The sequence below is a fragment of the Phoenix dactylifera genome, chromosome 2 (genome assembly GCF_051530095.1).
Source record: "Phoenix dactylifera cultivar Ajwa chromosome 2, Ajwa_hap1_PhDact_Kaust_v1.1, whole genome shotgun sequence".
NCBI classification, from domain to species: Eukaryota; Viridiplantae; Streptophyta; class Magnoliopsida; order Arecales; family Arecaceae; genus Phoenix; species Phoenix dactylifera.
Genome location: NC_143191.1, coordinates 34,351,786 through 34,371,087, shown reverse-complemented (window position 1 = coordinate 34,371,087; position 19,302 = coordinate 34,351,786). Strand labels below are relative to the sequence as shown.

Below are 19,302 nucleotides of genomic sequence, written 5' to 3'. Positions count from 1 at the left end.
TTATTAGATGACCTCCATACAACGTAATTATGGACAAATTTTATCATCATATAATAAAATTAATTTACCCACAATATGCATGTAATAGAACTTTATTAATATAATATTGGCTTTGTTGGGCACATTAACTCTTTCACTTGTTGAAGGCTTAAATATCCCTATAAATGTAAGGAGCTTGAAAACACAAGCTAAACTCAATCCAAACCTGATAAGGAGCTTGTTCAAATTAGAAACTAAATAACTGAGCTCGGATTGAGCTCGGAAATGTCAGCTAACAAGCCAAGCTAGAGCAACTCACAACTTAGCTAGGTTTTTTTTTTTATGCAGAGCCCAGCTGGTCTGTAAGGCTTAGGCCTTCTTGTTCTATATTGCAAGACCTGACGGGCATCACTAACTCGTAGCTTGTTTTAAATTTTTCCCTACTTAACTAACCCATTTTGAATTGGATGATGCAAGATTCCCCATAAAAATGAAGGGTGGAAGAAAGCCTAGTTCAACCTATGATCAAAGATATGTCAGGACTGTGATTCCGAAGCTTTTAAACAGGTACTGAAAAACCAACTATGGTATATTGGCTTGATATCGTGCAGCTTGATGTTCTAGCATGTTGATTTGATTTGGGTCAGATTAAGTTCTATCTCAAATCCAACCCCTTTGAATCTTGGTCAAAAAGTTCAAATCAAGACCATGGGGAAAAAAAAAAGAAAGAGAGAGAAGGAAATAAGAACGGGATCTTGATCCAAATAGGGTTGGATCTGTTTTTTCACACTTCTAGTCATGTTTGCACCAACAAATATCTGTCCTTGATCTAGCCATGAAATTGGATACTATTGACTTGTGATTATAAGCTTTCAATCAAAAATAAAATATATCTAACATAGATCAAATCTTTTTTTTTTTTGAGGAAATAAGCAAGTGGGTGACCGGCCATCATTTATTCCTAAAAAAATCTTATAGTTAAGCTGAAGAGCCAAAATTTGACAACATACGGAAGAAAGAGATATATTTAAGGAGCCGCATGCCTAATACATCAATCAGGAGGCTCGACATTATTTTTCTAAATTCTAACTCTCAACCATACTTAGACAAACTCAAAGAGAAGGTTGTGATCACGGAGGCCGGACCTTCCTTCTATTACTTCTATATTTTAGGCAATGTTATCGTTCCTCCCATATTCTACGTAATGATAACAGTTAAACAAACCATTCCTCTTCTATTTTGTTTCACTTAGTGCCATATCCTAAGTTGATAGTATCTCACCCTCTCAGTCTGTATCTCTAGCGCTTGGCAACTTTGGTACTCAATATGAGATTGGCATCCTTCTTATAGTACTCGATATGCTGGTCGAGTACAACTTCAGCCTGCTTGCTTACTGGGCACAACTTCAACGGGTTGCCCAATAGTTTTAACTTGCTGCATGGATACATTGGTCAACATCTGCACTTTAGTACTTATTAGAAGATCGACATCCTTTTAGAATCTTTTATTTGACCTAGTACTCGTTTTATACTGAATGGCATTCTAAAGCATGCTATTGATCGGTCAATGACTCATGGTTGTTGGTTGTTGGTTGTTGGTCTGGATGCAATGTAAATGGGTTCTCATTCAAATTTTCTTACACTTCAATATTGGAAGCAGATCTAGATGCCCGGAACAATGCACGGTCCATGAAACCAAGTTTTAAACCAGAATCAAGTCCAAATCATGCAATTTCTCATCCCATTTGGCGTCATGCATGCACCAAATCCATTGAAGGGTATACGTGTCATTTCACTCCATTTGAATTCGAATCAGTAACGGGCGACAACCCCATCCGCGAAGGAATTCTAGGAAATAAGATTCCCTTCATGGGTATTTGAGTCATCTAACCATTATGTGACATAAATACAGCCTATATCTCACGTGCCAGCCTTCAGATCCGCGGCCAACGGCGACCTCGGTCACGTGACACTCCCCCTATTTTGAAATCGCTAGCGGGCGGTCCTCCATTCTCTCATTGTCTTCCCTGCTCTCTCTTCCCCACCTCCGATCTCTGCGACCGCCGAAAAGAGGGGCAAAAAAAGACGGCGAGGAACGAAAGAAGGAAAACCGTAGTTTTAGTTTACCCATTTTCCCCCGATTGCTCGAAGGTAATATCTTCCACTCGTCTCTCTTCGACCGTTTCCGGTCTGATGCCCCTCCGTTCCCCGATCTTTCCTCCGTTCCTTGTTTTTTTTCTCGATTGCGTGTTATAGGTTTTGGCATTTGATTTTGTTTTTGTTGGAAATTCTTTGGTTATGGAGGTTGCGGATCTGACGTCAAGAAACCCTAAGCTTTCTTCTTTGGATTTTTAGGGTTTCGAAGCCTCTTGAGGTTTCTTGTCCCGTGATCTTGCGTTGAGAGCTACTGATGGAGAGCTCGGAGGAGGCTAAGGCGTCGCAGAAGGACTGCGTCAAGGTTGCCGTCAATATCCGGCCCTTGATCACCACGGAGCTTCTCATGGGTTGCACTGATTGTGTCTCCGTTGTTCCTGGGGAACCTCAGGTTTGGATCACTCGTCTTCCTCCTATGTCTAGCCCCTTCCCCTCTTTTCTATGTTTCAACACCTGAATAAATTTGGTATAATATATAAGAAGTTCTTTGTTTTGCAACACTTGTTTTAATCTGAGACGTTTCTTGAAGTTTCCCTGATTTTTTTTTCAAGATTTTTTTCGCTTCCTTTTCGGATCTTTGATTAAAATTTTTCTCTAAGAAATGTTATTTCTCTTAATGCTGATGGCTCTTGATTATATTTCGCTGGAAAAGAAACTGAATTTTGTCTGGGATATTGTGAACTTTGCCATTGCCGATGTGGACCTCAACTGAAACTCTGCAGTGTGCTCCTGTGGGATTGTAGGTTTTCTTGCACCCTTGCGTAATTAATTGATGCTACTTTAAAACCATGTTAATTAGGTGGAGTTCAACGATTTGTCAATTCTGATCCTTATGAAAATTTTGCTCTAGGTTGTGGTAGTTATCTTGTTTCATATGCTCTGATCAACTTTCTCGTGAAGAAAGATATTCTTTGTGGAATTTTGATCTTCATGATTGCTACCGTGGACAAAACTCTGAGTCTTTGCACTGTGCTCCTTTGTTGGATCGTTGAATTTTTTTCCTTTTCAATCCTTCAGATAGTTTCCATGCTTGCACAAATGATTGTTCCATCCACGATGTTACTTCAAAACCATGTTTCATGGATCCAATTTTATTCATTGCTTAATTCTACTGACTGCTGAGACAGGTGCAAATTGGTTCGCATGCGTTCACATATGATCATGTCTATGGGAGTTCAGGCTCTCCTTCCTCTTTAATATTTGAAGAATGCGTTCTCCCTCTAATAGATGCACTATTCCGTGGCTACAACACCACTGTACTTGCCTATGGACAGGTATCTTGATATTGTTCCTGACCCTTTTCTTATTTCTTATATGTTCCATGTTGTCCTTTATTTTTTGATGCATACATTTGATTATTCTGTGTGTAGACTGGTTCTGGGAAAACCTATACAATGGGAACCAACTATACTGGTGAAGATAATAGCTTTGGTATTATCCCGCAAGTGATGGAAACGATTTTTAAGAAAGTTGATACAATGAAGGACACTACAGAGTTTCTGATACGAGTATCTTTTATCGAGGTATACTATCCAACATAAGAGCATTCACTAAAATCTAGACCTATCAAAATCTTGAGTTAGATACATAAACATATTCAACAGTTTAGCTTCGTTTTGTACTTTTACAGTCATTTAAGCTTTTACAGGGTTCTTTTTTTACAGTTGTGATTTTGTTCTCCCCTTTTAATTTGCTTCATCTAGAGCAAATCTTCTAAATCTCAATTAGAATCTTTCTCACTAACGATTTGTAATTAGCAGATTTTTAAGGAAGAGGTCTTTGATTTGTTAGACTCACAACCTCATGCTGCTCTGAGAGCTGAGGTTGCTTCTTTTGCTAAGCCAGCAGTGCCATCCAGAGCTCCCATTCAAATTAGAGAAACAGCCAATGGCGGGATCACTCTTGCAGGTGTTACTGAAGCAGAGGTCAGGTCAAAAGAGGAGATGTCATTATATCTGGCTCGTGGGTCTTTATCTCGTGCAACTGGAAGTACAAATATGAATAGTCAGTCAAGGTTAGTAATGGACAAAAGTGCTTACAAGGTTGAACTGTATCATTTAGAGCTTTTATCTATGCTCATTCCAGCTTTGGCTTATTGTTCGATGGTTATTCTGATATACCTCTCTCTCTCTTTCTCTTGTTTATTTATTGTGCCTGTGTTTGCCTTGTGTAGTCGCTCGCATGCCATCTTTACGATATGCATGGAGCAAAAGAAAATCGCTAATAACCCATGCAATGGAGCGATAAACAATGATGTTGGTGATGATATATTAATTGCAAAGTTTCATCTAGTGGATCTTGCTGGTTCTGAACGTGCAAAACGTACTGGAGCAGATGGGTTGCGACTCAAAGAAGGTGATTAAAATTTCTTTTCATCCCTATGCACTTTTCTATTTTAGATTTGCCACTAGGAGTTTTAGGCAATCGATATAACTTTTTATACAGGAATACATATCAACAAGGGCTTGCTATCTCTTGGCAATGTGATTAGTGCATTAGGTGATGAGAAGAAGCGAAAAGAAGGGGGACATGTTCCGTATCGTGATAGCAAGTTAACTCGCCTTTTGCAGGCAAGGAAATTAACTTTCCTTTTGTTTTTGCTGCAATTTAATGGTCAAGTAACCGGCCATTAGCGTGTCAAGGTGTTGAATTTGCTTGTATTTTTTCATATTTCATTTTGCCAAGTCATCCTCAACATAGATGCTTGCCAAGTAACTTTTTCAGTTTTTTCTTCCCATTGTTCTTTTTATAATGTTTAGTGGTATGATGGTAATCGTTGGAGTATCTCTTTGCACATTATGCAGGATGTGCCATTGATTGTCGAATATTGTTACCAATAAGTTTTCATTCAGTGTAAACTTCAATTATTGTGTCTGTCTTTTACGGTAAATACCATTCATGATTTTTTATGGTTATGTTGCTACTTAAATATCAATATGAAGCTATTGCCAGGATTTGACCTGGCATTTATGATGTCTGAAAACTGTGCTATCCCTGTTAAATGCATTTAATCCTTGCCACCAATATTTTATGTATGATTTAATTTTGCAGCATGATTATTTCTATTCACCATTTTATGACCCTATATTCTTTTAAAATTCATTGTAGTAACAAAAGGTGTGTGAAAACTTGTTGTTTACAAGGCCTTCAAGTTCATCTGCAAGTTCATGTGGACTACCAGAGTTTGAGGTTTGAGGCAAATGTGGTTGTTTCTAATTAGTTTTTATGAAGGCTATTACATTACATATGTGGAAATGGGCTATCTTTGTGGAAAGTTGGGAGTTTTCTGAATGTAGGTAAAGCTAAAGCTTTGTAAACACTATGAGGAGAAATGTCTGGACCACCTTAAATGGAAGATTCCTGCTACAATGGTCTACATGGGAGTTTTAGTGAATCTTATTTTTGAATTATATTTTTCTGATGATTTATTTGAATTTTGAAATCTTATGGAAGGGAATAAAATGTGGAAGAAATCTATGTGGGAGTAGACACATTTATACCTCACACACTACAACTGTTATCCTATTTTTATGTATTATAAAGACCACACACTATGCTGTAAATCAAATTTGGCTAGAACCAGGACTTGAATACCTACAAACATGACATTCACTTGGACATCAGGCATCCACTAACCATATGCACACATTTATAAATACATAGGCTAGGTAAAATATTCAATTGAGCTACTTCTGATTGGGAGCTATTTGACAGGATTCTCTTGGTGGTAATAGCAAAACAGTGATGATTGGTAAGTTGATTTTCTCCTATTCTTACACTTATGCTCAATTACTAAATAGGTTTCAAGTGTTCTTTGGTTTGGAATTGGTGTGGCTTTCTAATATCCATTTGGTTTCAGCCTGCATTAGCCCCGCTGACTCTAATGCTGAAGAGACCATAAATACTCTCAAGTATGCCAACCGTGCACGCAATATCCAGAACAAAGCGGTGGTATGTTATTTCATAGACGTGGACATATGAGACTGTAAACGTTCTAATCACTGGATGTAAATTAATATTTGTAATTGCAGGTAAACCGTGATCCAGTGGCTGCAGAGATGCAAAGAATGCGTAGTCAACTGGAGCAGCTGCAGGCTGAGCTGCTCTTTTGCCGCGGTGGTGGTGCACCTCTAGAGGAACTTCAGGTACAGAATTCTACTATGGTGTCTGGTTGCTGGTAGAAGTATTTGTGGTATTTAATGTTTGTTCTCGTAGATTCTTCGGCACAAAATCTCTTTGCTTGAGGCAAGCAACACAGAGCTCCATCAGGAGCTAAAAGAGTGTCAGATCACCTGCAAACGTCTTGCACAACAGGCCATTGATGCTCAGGTAAATAAATTTTAATTAAAAACTTAATTGTCCATATTTGTTTATGGAGTGTTTTTAAATGCCTATACCACTTATTAGGAATGAAAAAGAAATTTTTTAAGAAATATCCTCTACCTCATATTCTGTATATTTAGATAATGTTTGTCTTCTCCTTAGTGGGGACATTGATTTCTGAGTGGACATAGAGTTATTTTGGGTAAGGGCATTCTAGTTAGGGAACTCTGCTGGTAGGATTTTCATCATCTTGTTGCTTTTTGAAAAAGAGTTGATCCATTCCATCTTCAGCAAATGCTTGTGCATTCATACGTTTATTGCCTTCATATCCTTGATTTATTGGATCAGGTTGAAAAGGATAATCTGGTCTTGAAGATTGAGTCAGCTCGTAGTGGAAAACCATGGGATGATATTGATAAAATGGACAAAACTCAGGTTTGTAGATGAAAATGTACCATGAGTTATTTTCTATGATAGTTTCGATTTTTAATTATTAATGGTTAGGGTATTCCTTGTGTTAATCTTGTTTTGGTCTGTACTTTCACAGGAATTGGATCTGGTAAAAGGTTATGTATCAAAGATTCAGGAGTTAGAAGCAGAGTTGCTGCGGGTGCAAAACTTTTCTAACCCTAGTGGAAATGGCTTCATGGATCACCTTGCTCTGGATGACACATCATCAGGTTGTGATGGGAAAACACTTAATGATTGCAGTAAATTATCGAAGAACCATATTCATTAGTTACAGGTTTCATTTTAAATGTTTAAGGTGGCTGTCCAGATTTTTACACATCAACTGTTTTACTGTCATCAGGTATCTAACTGCAGTTGATCAAATTTCTTGGCTGGCAAATATACTCCTGTATTTCTTCCCACGAAATTTTCCATATTTTCAATCTTAATCACCAAACCTGCCTTGTCTCGTGCTTATTCGTCTTTGTAATTTTTTTTTTGATGCCAAAATGGTCGAGATTAGTCTCAGTGAAGCATAAATGCTAGATTTTTTTTACAGTTAATTTTAAGAGAGATAGGTATTGTAGAAAAATTAGTTATTTTAATCCCTAACATTACTCTGGACCTCACATTCCATGCGGCTATTGACATGTTACTTGGGTTAACAAAGGCAGGCATCTTAAAGTCCTTGAGGCATCTGCTAAGGTCACCCTCATTTTTTTTTCCTTTGAATCTCATATTTTGTTAAAACATGATTTACTCATCTTGTTAAATCTCTAAATTTATTATAAAAAAATCTCATGACTGCTTTGATTCAAGAACAGATAGGTACAACCTATATTGCTATATAGGGGACTATTTGTGTTGGTTATATTGGTCACTAACTTATTTGTGGTATTATTCTATTGGTTTTACTCAAGATCCGCCGTACCGGTACTGGTCAGCATACCGGTGGCGGCCCGGACCGGTACGTACCGGCCTGTACCGGCCGGTACAGATCGGTACGGCAGACCATGGTTTTACTACTGTGAGGAAGATGTTATTTTTATTCGATCTGTATATCAGCTTGTCCATGTTGCAAAGACCAACTCCATTTACTGGTTTTGGTGTGTATTCCCCAGGTGAAGCTGAGGAGGAAGAAAAGGAAAGGGAACATACTACACTGCAAGACAAACTGGATAAAGAGCTCCAGGAATTGGATAAACGGCTAGAGCAAAAAGAGGTAAATGAAATTTCAGATGATGCTTAATTTGATTGTCGACTGTTTGACTGATGCTGATGATAGTTTTTTGTGTATGTGTGTCCTTTAGACAGTATGAATGAAGGCATAGTTTTTTAAATCAAAGAGATTCTTGCTTCAGTTGTGAGTGATATAGAATGAGAAATTTCAGTCTTTTCATATCAAAGAGCTAAAACTACATTATCTTCCCTAGGAACTTCTTTCAAAGCACAACAGTGCTACAAGATACTATGCAACAATATGAATAATCTATATTTGCAGATATGTTGATGTTCAACATGATTAAGCATATTCTGGAAGCCTGGCTGTTTCTGTTACACTCATATTTGATGCCTAATTTTGATCACACTTTTCATATACTCGAAGTTTTGTGAAATTCTTTTGGCTGAAGAGTTCTGGGACACATTATTTCCTTGTTTACATTTGTAATCATGTCCACATAATCTGACATGACTTCCTTTTGCTTTGTTTCCTTTTATGATTTAAGGCGGAAATGAAACAGTTTGCTAAGACTGATACATCAGTTCTAAAGCAGCATTATGAAAGGAAGTTGTTAGAGCTTGAGCAAGAAAAGAGGGCATTGCAGGTAAGATTTGTTTATAAGATATTCTAGTTTAAAAAATTTTCATGAATGTGTCTTTCTTATGTTCTATGTACTTTCAGAAAGAGATTGAAGCACTCCGGTTTAATCTTGCAAACATATCGTCTACTTCTGATGAGAGTGCTCAAAAATTGAAGCAAGATTATCTTCAAAAGCTAAACATGCTTGAGGCTCAGGTCTGTATATATGAGTCTAATTTCTTTAATCATTGTCATTTCATATGCTAAATCTTGAATCCCTTTTCCAGGTTTCTGAGTTGAAAAAAAAACAGGAGGCTCAAGGTCAATTGTTGAGACAAAAACAGAGGAGTGACGAAGCAGCTAAACGGTTGCAAGAAGAAATCCAAAGGATAAAGACCCAGAAGGTTCCTGCCTTCTAAATAAAATATTTTCCGCTTTGTTGTATATAAACTGATTTTGACTTCTGATTTTGTTGTGTATAATTAGGTTCAATTACAACACAAGATTAAGCAAGAATCAGAACAGTTTAGATCATGGAAGGCTTCACGTGAAAAGGAAGTTTTGCAGGTACTTTGTGCTGTTGTAATTTTTCCTTTCTTTCTTTTTTTTTTAATAATTTGCGATTCAATTGTTACTATTATTGATATTAATGCTTTCGCGAAAGCTTGGTTTCAATTATTTGATGTTTTGTTTAATTCTTTTAAGATCTGCTATTTGCTTATTAGGTTCAAGAACTAATATTGACAATATTAATTTTGTTCCTCGCCTATCTAATACTGTCATGGGCCAAACTTAAAATCTAGACTGCAATACTTGGTTTTTAGTGTATAACTTTGTTAATTGTATGGTGCAATATAAGTTTTGTATAAGTATTGTATGTTGTTTATATGTCTTAAACTTAGTAGCTAGGGTATAGTGGAATCTTCTACCTAGGGTAACGTGTCCCCTTATCTCAAACTGGCACCTGCTTCCTTAAATGTGTTGCTAAAATATTCCTTTTCCTTGAAACCTCACCTGCATCGTCTCCTGCACTCACTCCTAATTTTTGACAACTAAGGTCTTAAATGGAGGAAAAATTGTAGCTGGAAATATATGTATTGGCATGTTATGAAAATTCTGTGCACCTTATCCAAAAACAAGGATATGGAAAAAGAAGTTTAATTATAAGGAATAACTGGAGGAAAGCAAGTAGTGATGAGATAAACCTTAATTTTTTTAACTTCGTGGAATCTTTTCTTCACCAATATTTATTTAGGAGTAACTTCAAGGAATTCTAATTCAGATATACACTCACATATATGTATGCCTGCATGCATTCTTTCATGTTTATTATGTAATTAATTCTATTTTCTTTTTTGAATGAGTACTTCTTTTCTATTATTCAAAATTTTTGGGCATTATTATCAAGATATTTAGACGTAGAGCCTGTTATTCTTCTGTTTGTTAACATAGAAATGCTCTTGTAAGCTCATATTTGTTAGTTTAAGATTATGTAAGGAAATCCCATATTAGTGGCCTTATGACTTATTTTCTCTGATCATACTGGTAGTCATTTTTTTAATATATATTATCATATAATGATAGGTTGCTAATGAAATCCGTTGCTTTCTTTAAATAGCTTAAGAAGGAAGGGCGAAGGAATGAGTATGAGATGCATAAGCTGTTGGCCTTGAATCAGCGGCAAAAGATGGTAGACATATTTTGTTTACGTATTTTACCAGTAGGTGTTATCATTTAGTTTGTATTGAATTTTTTAGTTTTGGTCTTGAAGGTCTTGCAGAGGAAAACTGAAGAAGCTGCATTGGCCACCAAAAGACTGAAGGAGCTACTAGAAGCGAAGAAATTTTCTTCTCGTGATGCATCTAGTAAGGAGAATTGGATAAACAATTGTTTGGTGTAATTAGTATCTTCTTCGGTCTTTTTCTTGTTCACTGATCTGATTAATGTCTGCTTAATTTCTTCGGTCTTTCTCTTGTTCATTATTTTGATCTATATATTTGCTTATTTTTCATGCAGGCTCTGGTAATGGAAATGGCCGAGGAATTCAGGTACCTAAAACCAAAACTTTTACCCTCCTTTTATCCTGTATAAGTGTGGTATCTTATTGTGACTCATTCTACTGATTTGTGCATTCATGCTCTCATATATCTCAGTGTTACTGATTTACTGTTTTCTAAAAGGCATTGATGCAGGCCATTGAGCATGAACTTGAGGTTACTGTAAGGGTCCATGAAGTACGTTCGGAATATGAGCGACAAATGCAAGAGTAAGGCCTATTTTTTGGAAGTAGTTTCTCCCCTCTTTTGGCACTCATCTACATCCTGAAAGTTCATACAAATTTGAAAGAAACAAATCTAGAACTCAGGCTACTCAGATAAGAAAAAAGCTGTTCTTATACAAGAAAAGACCAATAAGTACGGTTAAGTTTGCTTATATTTTCTTAGCACTTAGATACAGAATAAAGGGCAAAACCACCTAAGATAGTTTTTTTATGCTTTATTGTCTAAGCTTTTGGAGTCAAGATAGATTTATGTGGCAAGCACGCATCTATCGAATGAGCAAGAATGAATTTATCGAACCCCCTTTTGACTTGATTTGCATTTGAATGGACATAACGTGATATGAACATCTTTTTTGAGATGAGGGGATGCTAATAATGTGATATGAACATCTATAATCATAACCATGAATTTATCAAACGTCCACTTCCTATTATGAACTAGGGGTGTGCAAAAAACCGGCCGAACCGCGAACCTAACTCGAATCGGTCTCTTAAGTTCGGTTTATATCAGTTTTTTTGAAAGTTGGTTTGGTTTTGGTTTCGGTTTGAGTTTTCAGAAAACTCATTCAAACCAACCCAAACCCGACCTATGTGTATATGTACAAAGATATATATATATATATATATATATATATATATATATATATATATATTGATATTCAAACTGACTTGACTCGACCCGATTCGACCCAACCCCCAACCCATATGTGTCGATGTATAAATTTTAATTTTTTTTTATATTTTCTTTGATATATAAAAATAGAATTTTTATGTTTTAAGCTTAGCCCATCCCATTTAATCCGGTCCTTTTAATACCAGCCCTATATAAAATGGAATTTTTTGTGTTTAGACTTAGCCCAACCTGTTTAGCGCAGCCCATTAAATATCAACCCGATAAACTGAACCGAATTTTTCGAGTTTGTTTCAAGCAATTTTTGTAGATGGTTGATTCAGTTTCAGTTTTAGGAAATCAGGTTAAATTGGTTCGGTTTTGGGTTTAGCTTCAAACCGACACGACCCAACCAGACCGGTGCACACCCTATTATGAACAATTATAATGACAATTTTAATATCTTCATTGCATGTCTTTAGAATTTCTATCTCAATTGATGCAATATAGTTAATTTGAATACTTTTCTTTCTAACTGGCTCTGTATGTAAGCCTTAGTTCTAGAGTTTGCTGCATTCATTTTGTTTCCTCACTCCTTTATCATACTGTTTCATGCAACACTGCAAGTATCCTCATTTTTAGAATTGAGGCAATGATAAGATCACATGTTAGTTAGCATGGCTCCTTTCCAATTCATGACCCACTCTATATTTTAGATTTGAATTCTTTTTTCCCTAAATTTCTATATATTAGATTGTTGATATAAAATGAACACTATGGGTTTTTCTTGGATGTCTGCTTTGAGTTGGTGTTGTACTTTTTTCTTATCTACGTATATCGCTGTTTACATTTAACTTTAGTTATATTTAGTTGATTGTTTGTTTCTATCTTCTTAATTTGTAATTTATAGTCATTGTAGAGGTGGGGGTATGAGGTGCAAAACACGTATGAAAAACATGTTTTCTTAGAATAAAAGCATATTATTGCAACATGATCTTTTTTACCTTTAATAAAGGTATTTTTGTTCCAAGTAAATGGATTCAGAATAACATGTATTTATTATGTGTAATAAGATAACATGTGCTTATTATGTGTAATAAGATCAAATAAAAGTCTAGAACTAAATATAAAGGCTCGAAACATATGTGTAATTTCTTTATTTTTCTTTTCCCTTATTCATGGGGCAGGTAGGGCATGCTGACCGTAGAAGAATGAAGTATTTGTTAAAAGTCTTTTGTTGAAATAGAACTTCAAATGAGCCAATATGCATGTGGCAAAAATCATAAGTTTGCAGTGCGTCATTTTTATCTTATATTTATCATAAAAATTTTGATGCAACTGAGGAGCGGAGACACTCATATTCATAAAGAAGTGATTCCAAATAAAACAAAATTTGAGAAGGCAATTTGTTTGTCTAAAGATCTACTAAAGGAGAATAAAAAGGAAAAATTTCGCTACTAAAAAGCCCTTTCAAGATAGTGGATGCAAAAGTCTTTTAAGGGATCTGAAAGAGGATGCTGGATTATGGGGTCCCACATGGGTGATGACTCACAGCATTGCCCCATAGTCAATGTGTTTTGGGCATAAACTCTTAAAACAAATATGTCATTTATTTATTCAACTTTTGAAGTTGGTCCTCTGTTACTATCAAACGGAGATGTGTGATTTACACATTTCACACATGGGCATGTGTCAAATATTTATAGGCAAAGCAAGAAAAAAGAAAAGTCCTATAAAGATTATACCAAACATGCTTGTTCAGTGAGTTTGATGCTTTAAATCACCACCACCTGATATTTTTTTTTTTGTGTGTGAACAGGAGGGCTGCCATGGCTAATGAGGTAGCAAGACTAAAGGAAGATTCTGAAATATTTAAACAGAAAATTATGAGGTCTGTACTTGGTTCTTGTCTTTGATTCCATTAGTGGCTAAGAGTTATTTTGTGTTTTTAAGTTGTGAACTTGGTCTAATAGAATGCTACACTTTCAGTGATTGTCCTCAGACTATGTCTCCAAGTGCAAGAAATTCCAGGATTTCAGCACTTGAAAATATGCTGGCAACTTCATCTAGCACTCTCATATCCATGGCCTCGCAACTGTCAGAAGCTGAGGAGCGTGAACGTGTCTTTAGTGGAAGAGGGCGCTGGAATCAAGTCCGTTCACTTGCTGAAGCAAAAAATTTAATGAACTACCTATTTAACTTGGTGTCTTCCTCAAGGTACTACTTGAACTAGCCTTAGTTACTTGTAATGAATGACATTGAATTGGCTTTTGACTCTTTAATCAATTTTATCTCTTGTTTCCTTAAAATTTTAGCTCATTTACACCACCTCTATTTGAAACTATGGTCTATCTACATTGTGCCCAAAATTTATATATAAAATATTTGTCTACTTTCGAGGGCCTTGTTCGTAGTTTTGGAACATTTTCTGCATTTTGAGGCATATATTAACTTCACAAAAGCCTGTCTTTTCCAAATTGGTTCTTGTGTTGTAGTTGAACTGTTTTTTTTTCTTTGACAATAGAAAATTGGAACGGAATTATGGATCTCTGCATATATTAACTAGCCTTAGTTACGTGTAATGAACGACATTGAATTGGCTTTTGACTCTTTAATCAATTTTATCTCTTGTTTCCTTAAAATTTTAGCTCATTTACACCATCTCTATTTGAAACTATGGGCTGTCTACACTGTGCCCAAAATTTATATATAAAATATTTGTCTACTTTTGAGGGCCTTGTTAGTAGTTTTGGAACATTTTCTGCATTTTGAGGCATATATTAACTTCACACAAGCCTTTCTTTTCCAAATTGGCTCTTGTGTTGTAGTTGAACTGTTTTTTTTTTCTTTTGACAATAGAAAATTGGAACGGAATTATGGATCTCTGTATGTTGATCTGTCATCTTTATAAACAGATTGTGTACATACTTACGAAAATGAATATTTTGGTATCTTTAAATGAACAAGAACTATCACTATGCTTCTATATCTGGCAAGTTACTTGCAACTTATCTTGCTCCTTTACTTCTTTGTTCTTTTTAGGTGCCAATTATGGGATAAAGAGGTGAACTGCAGAGAGAAGGATTCAGTAATAAGTGAACTGAAAGAAAAGGTGGTTAGACTGAATAGCCTGGTTAGACAGTTGGAAGCACAAATGGTTGAACTGCATAAGCAAAACCAGCAGGTTTTCTTTTTCCTCCCCCTAGATCTCTCTCTTCTCTCTCACTCTATCGTGCCCCCCTCTTCTCTCCTATATGAGAAAATCCATGTCTTGAACTGTCACCAAATTGACATTCTCTTGTGTTATTACACAATTGCTAGCACAGTCCCTGAATATGGACACTATTTTCTCTTTGTAAGTTTATCTATTTCTTATGACTGATAGCATCAGACCTGTCTTTTCAAATTTTGGAGATTTGTGATAGTAACTATGTCTTTTCCATTTCTATATTTGTATTCATACTATATACAGAGGTGTCACTCCTGTTGAACTACAATTCAGTTTTTCACCTTTGACTGGATCAATGATTTTGTAAACTCTCTCCAGCATTAGAGTTGCTAACAGTCACATGAAATACTTGAGAAAACCCTTTTCAGAATTGTGATCCTATAACTATTTATCTGTTGCCATGAAAAGTCTTCTTAATTCCCTTAAATCAGATGAGGGAAGACTGCTTTCACACTTTAATTTTTAAGTGGAGTTTTTTAACTCAAAATTTTTGAAGGAATCAGCTTTATTGAAGCCCTAGTCACCAGTTTCATGCGACAATCACATTCCATATTTATAACCATTGAGCCTTAAATTGATTGTCTGATTGGCTTACGAATGATCTCACATGATCTAGAAGTAAAATGAATTATATGGCCCTCAGTAAATAATGCGAGACGCAAGGAATGGAGGTATTGGGTCAAATTTTCGTATATCATGTGAGTCCTGCAAATAACGTGTCATCTCTATTCATATCCAGGTTCATGACTGTAATTGCATGGTGCAAATAATTACATATGTCAGGCAACATGCACAGTATGAAAATAAGTTTCAGCTTTTACAGCTTTCTGCTACTATGCAGAGTTGTCTCATGGCAGGGGCTAAAGATGCAGTTAAAGTGAGTCTTTGCTTCTGATTTGGGAGAGGAGTGTCTTGACTAAGTTCAATGTAATTCATCATTACTAGTGCAGCTTTTAGTTACACCAAATAATCAAGTGTTAATCCCTCACCGCACATATCAAAGTCATATCGGTTGCATGCCATTTTACCTTCCATAGACTCCACATAATTTCCACTAATGCTACATGTTTCATTTGGTAATGGCCCTCTTATTTCAAAATATTCTGATCCATTGTGTTGAAGTTCTTAGATTGTTGGTCTTATCATGACCTGTCTTCAGGAATGTGCGATTGTTGGCTTTTTTTTCTTCTTCTTATATTGTAGCTTTTATTGATTTTTTTTTTTTTTTTTTGTTAACATTGCTGGGATTCTGTTTCATTACCATATCAATTCTTATGCCTTGTCTGATTATGTATTTTTTTTAAAAAATTCAAATAGAAATCATCTTTGAAGAGGAATTCTAAGGAATCTGTTGGAAGTTTTGGGACCAATATTTCTGGCTCTGGAGAAGATGGGCATGCCTATGTACTGCGCAAGGTATCTGCTTAATGCATCTCAGCATGTCTGGTGTAGAATTATATAATCATAGTTCATATTTGCTTAGTTTTGTTATTTTTCTGCTACTGTCAGCTTTTTTATACTCTGCTGGGATGCATATTCCTCTACTCAGTGCTGGTGGTTTCTTAAGTTCTACTTTTGGTTAACGGTTTTCATAATACCTGTTTTAGAGATCTTGCCGTCTAGATTTTATTTCACACAATGCATTTGGAATGTCTGGTCATAATATGAGACATAATTTTGTATGATGTTGATGTATTTGTGATCCATCCTCACTTAGAGGTTCTCTTGTGATCATGCTGTTGCATTTGTTTTCTTCTATTTCCTTTATTTGCTAATACTGTAATTTTTTCATCCGTAGTTGTTTTCCTAACAATATGATTCATGGCTAATATATATCCATTCGATATAGGCTCCACGAACCTCCCAGTTTTTCAACCAAGCTCGGAGTACTGTGGATTTGTTGGATGATATGGATATATCTGACACTGAGTCAGATGAGTTTGAATCTGACTTGGGCGATGAAGATTGGGTAGAATCTGGAAAGAAGATGGTGAAAACACGTTCTAAAGCAGCTCAAAATATGAATTTCCACTTGGAAGATGCTCATGCTTCAGAAAATTCAAAATCGGAGATATCTAGTGAGGAGGGAAAACCTAAAGTTGAAAAGAATGGGTTTGATCAGTGCTGCTCTTGTTCAAAGAGCTCATTCTGTAAAACTAAGAAATGTGAGTGCCGAGCTGCTGGTAGTACATGCACTGCTTCTTGTGGGTGCATACCTTCAAAGTGTAGTAACAGAGAAGGTGGCCTCATTGATAATGACTCGGAAGGGACATCCCATGCAGAGGCGACAGAGAGTGGTGGGAGTCATTCTTCATTTGATCATGTTGATGAGAAGAGCAGGGAACTTGTTTCTAATGGAGCCATGCTGCTTCAGAGTGCACTAAGTGAGAGGCTAGTCAAAGAAAATCATGACGTGCGGCCAAGAAAGCCTTTGACTGATATTGGGAATACTGTGGTATGTCTTATTTTGTTCCCAGGATCCAGAATTCTTTTTAGCTAATTATTCTTCCTGCATTAAGAACAAAATAGCAGCACAGCCTGATTGATTTATATTAAGTATCCTCTATTATCATTCTGCAATAATAATACTGAGGCCTCTGTAATAATGCTCTCGTTCTTTTAGTTTAGAACATCATTTTGCGTCGTCCTAGTAGGTCTGTCATATACTGAACTAAGACTACCTTTCAGGTTTTGTGAATTTTTATGGGCTTCAATATTTGGTTTTCCAAGTACTAAGTTATTACTTTCCAAACAGCATTATTATTTGTTACATGGAACAATTAAAAAATCCGCTTGTATGACTGAAAAAATAATTATTTTATATTGTTTTACTTTCATGTATATTGTTTTCTTTCAAGTCATGTCTGGATGAGCATCTATAAACATAGGTAACTTTCAGTAAGGTTCAAGCACTTGTACGTGGATGTCTGAAAGTTCATATAGAGCTGACGTTCTACAATTTGAATTGTCCTGGTGTTTTTCTGATTTCTTTCCATAGCAGTAGAGAGTGAAACTGAAAGTTCTTAAAAAAAACCTGCAATGATTTTGTTTTTACTGTATAGTAATCCCAGTCCTTGATTTACTCTTTAATGGGCATTCAAGCAATTGTAGGTTTCCCTTTTCAAAGTAGACATCTTGGTTATGCACAAACATCAGGATAAGTTATTAGAAAGACTACTTTAAACAACAAAATGTAGAAACCTTGTTCTTCTCCAAGGTTGTTTTTGTTTGAGATGCTATTCCTACTAGTCACGAAAATATGAAATTCTTGGGATAAAATGCTGCCTAAAACCATGAAAGTCTGGATTGGCTTAGTCTCAAGCATTGACCAAAATTTTATTTACTTTGGTGATATGCAGCAGTTGTTTTCTAGCTTATGAAAGGACTATTCTTGATGTAATATTGGCTACGGCGCAAAATTTGGGATTTGATTTAATACCCAAAACGTTTTTGATTATTTTGTATTCTCAAATTGCTGAAGTTAAATTTATTTCATGCAAGTCTGCAGCCTTCTATAATGCATGCATAGTCGTTATATGGACTGGATGCTTTCATTGCAAGATTAAATTAGGCTTGCTCTTCTGATTTGTGCTATCATTCATTTTGTTTGTGTTTTGGTAATTGCTAATTGCCTTCTTGATCTCCTTATTTTGGTTCAATTATTTATTTAGCTCTGTAGTTTAGACCTTGATATGCTAACTGAGTTGCTATTGTCTAGGTTAATCAAAATGTTTCTAAGCAAAACCTGAGGAAGAAATGGCGCAAGTCAACAATTCAACTTGTTCCATCTGAACCTCTGCCGTCCTCCATGCGAGAAAGTAATGCAGCTCCTAGGACTAGGGGTGATGTCCCCCTTAGATTACCGCGTGCTATGGATTCTGTGCCCTTGGTTGACAACCCTCCCCTGGCAGATCTTAATTCTGTGAAAGCTGATGGATCTGTGAGTAGCGACAAGGATAGTAGGGGCGGCATCATTCCTTCAAGATCACCAGTTCGGTTGCGGAAGGCAACAGATGAGAAGGAGAACCATATGATGTAACTGTCCAAACATTCCTTCCCCTTAAACATCTGGACAGTCTCTGCTGAGCTATCCATTGTTGCCCATGATCTTGTGGTGTGTACTACCCATGCACAGCAGCTACGTATGCGTTGGGCCAATTCTCCTTAAAGAATGCATGAAGGAAGAAGCTGGGTTTGGTTTTTGGAAGCCACAGTCAAGATTATATCTGGTAACTGTTTTACTGTTATCTTCCAGGGAAGCCTTTTAATCAAAATATCTTTGATGGGAAAAGATAAGTTTTGGTCCTCACATGATGTATTTATCCAGAAAATCGGTTGGTTCTCCCCCCTCCCCTCCCCCCCCATACCACCACCACAAAAAAAAAAAAGATATCATTTAACGGAACGCATTTTAATTGTACCATTTCCTGAACATTTCGGGCTTGAATTACAAACTATTTATTGCAAGCTGTGATC

General features: G+C 36.2%; 1 protein-coding gene across 1 annotated transcript; it reads left to right on the top strand.

The window, feature by feature from the left end:
* The first annotated feature begins 1,922 nt into the window (after positions 1–1,922).
* On the top strand, positions 1,923–19,293 carry LOC148714767 (P-loop containing nucleoside triphosphate hydrolases superfamily protein). The gene is made up of 28 exons (XM_088716128.1): positions 1,923–2,129; positions 2,334–2,523; positions 3,260–3,406; positions 3,503–3,655; positions 3,893–4,146; positions 4,306–4,487; positions 4,578–4,702; positions 5,847–5,883; positions 5,992–6,083; positions 6,164–6,277; positions 6,348–6,461; positions 6,804–6,890; positions 7,003–7,135; positions 8,027–8,127; positions 8,633–8,731; positions 8,809–8,922; positions 8,994–9,110; positions 9,193–9,273; positions 10,325–10,396; positions 10,478–10,571; positions 10,723–10,754; positions 10,887–10,972; positions 13,417–13,488; positions 13,587–13,814; positions 14,640–14,781; positions 16,144–16,242; positions 16,676–17,281; positions 18,545–19,293. Exons 2-28 carry the CDS (start codon positions 2,389–2,391, stop codon positions 18,863–18,865), a joined length of 3,837 nt encoding a protein of 1,278 aa, XP_088572254.1. The 5' UTR covers positions 1,923–2,129; positions 2,334–2,388; the 3' UTR covers positions 18,866–19,293.
* Positions 19,294–19,302: the final 9 nt, after the last annotated feature.

What these genes read in the sequence shown, in the direction of transcription:
- LOC148714767 (XM_088716128.1), top strand. Translation starts at nt 2,389, where the DNA reads ATGGAGAGCTCGGAGGAGGCTAAGGCGTCGCAGAAGGACTGCGTCAAG. An exon ending in TGGGTTGCGACTCAAAGAAG is followed by an intron (nt 4,488 to 4,577) that starts GTGATTAAAATT and finishes CTTTTTATACAG; the next exon opens with GAATACATATCAACAAGGGC. An exon ending in TGCATAAGCAAAACCAGCAG is followed by an intron (nt 14,782 to 16,143) that starts GTTTTCTTTTTC and finishes AAATTCAAATAG; the next exon opens with AAATCATCTTTGAAGAGGAA.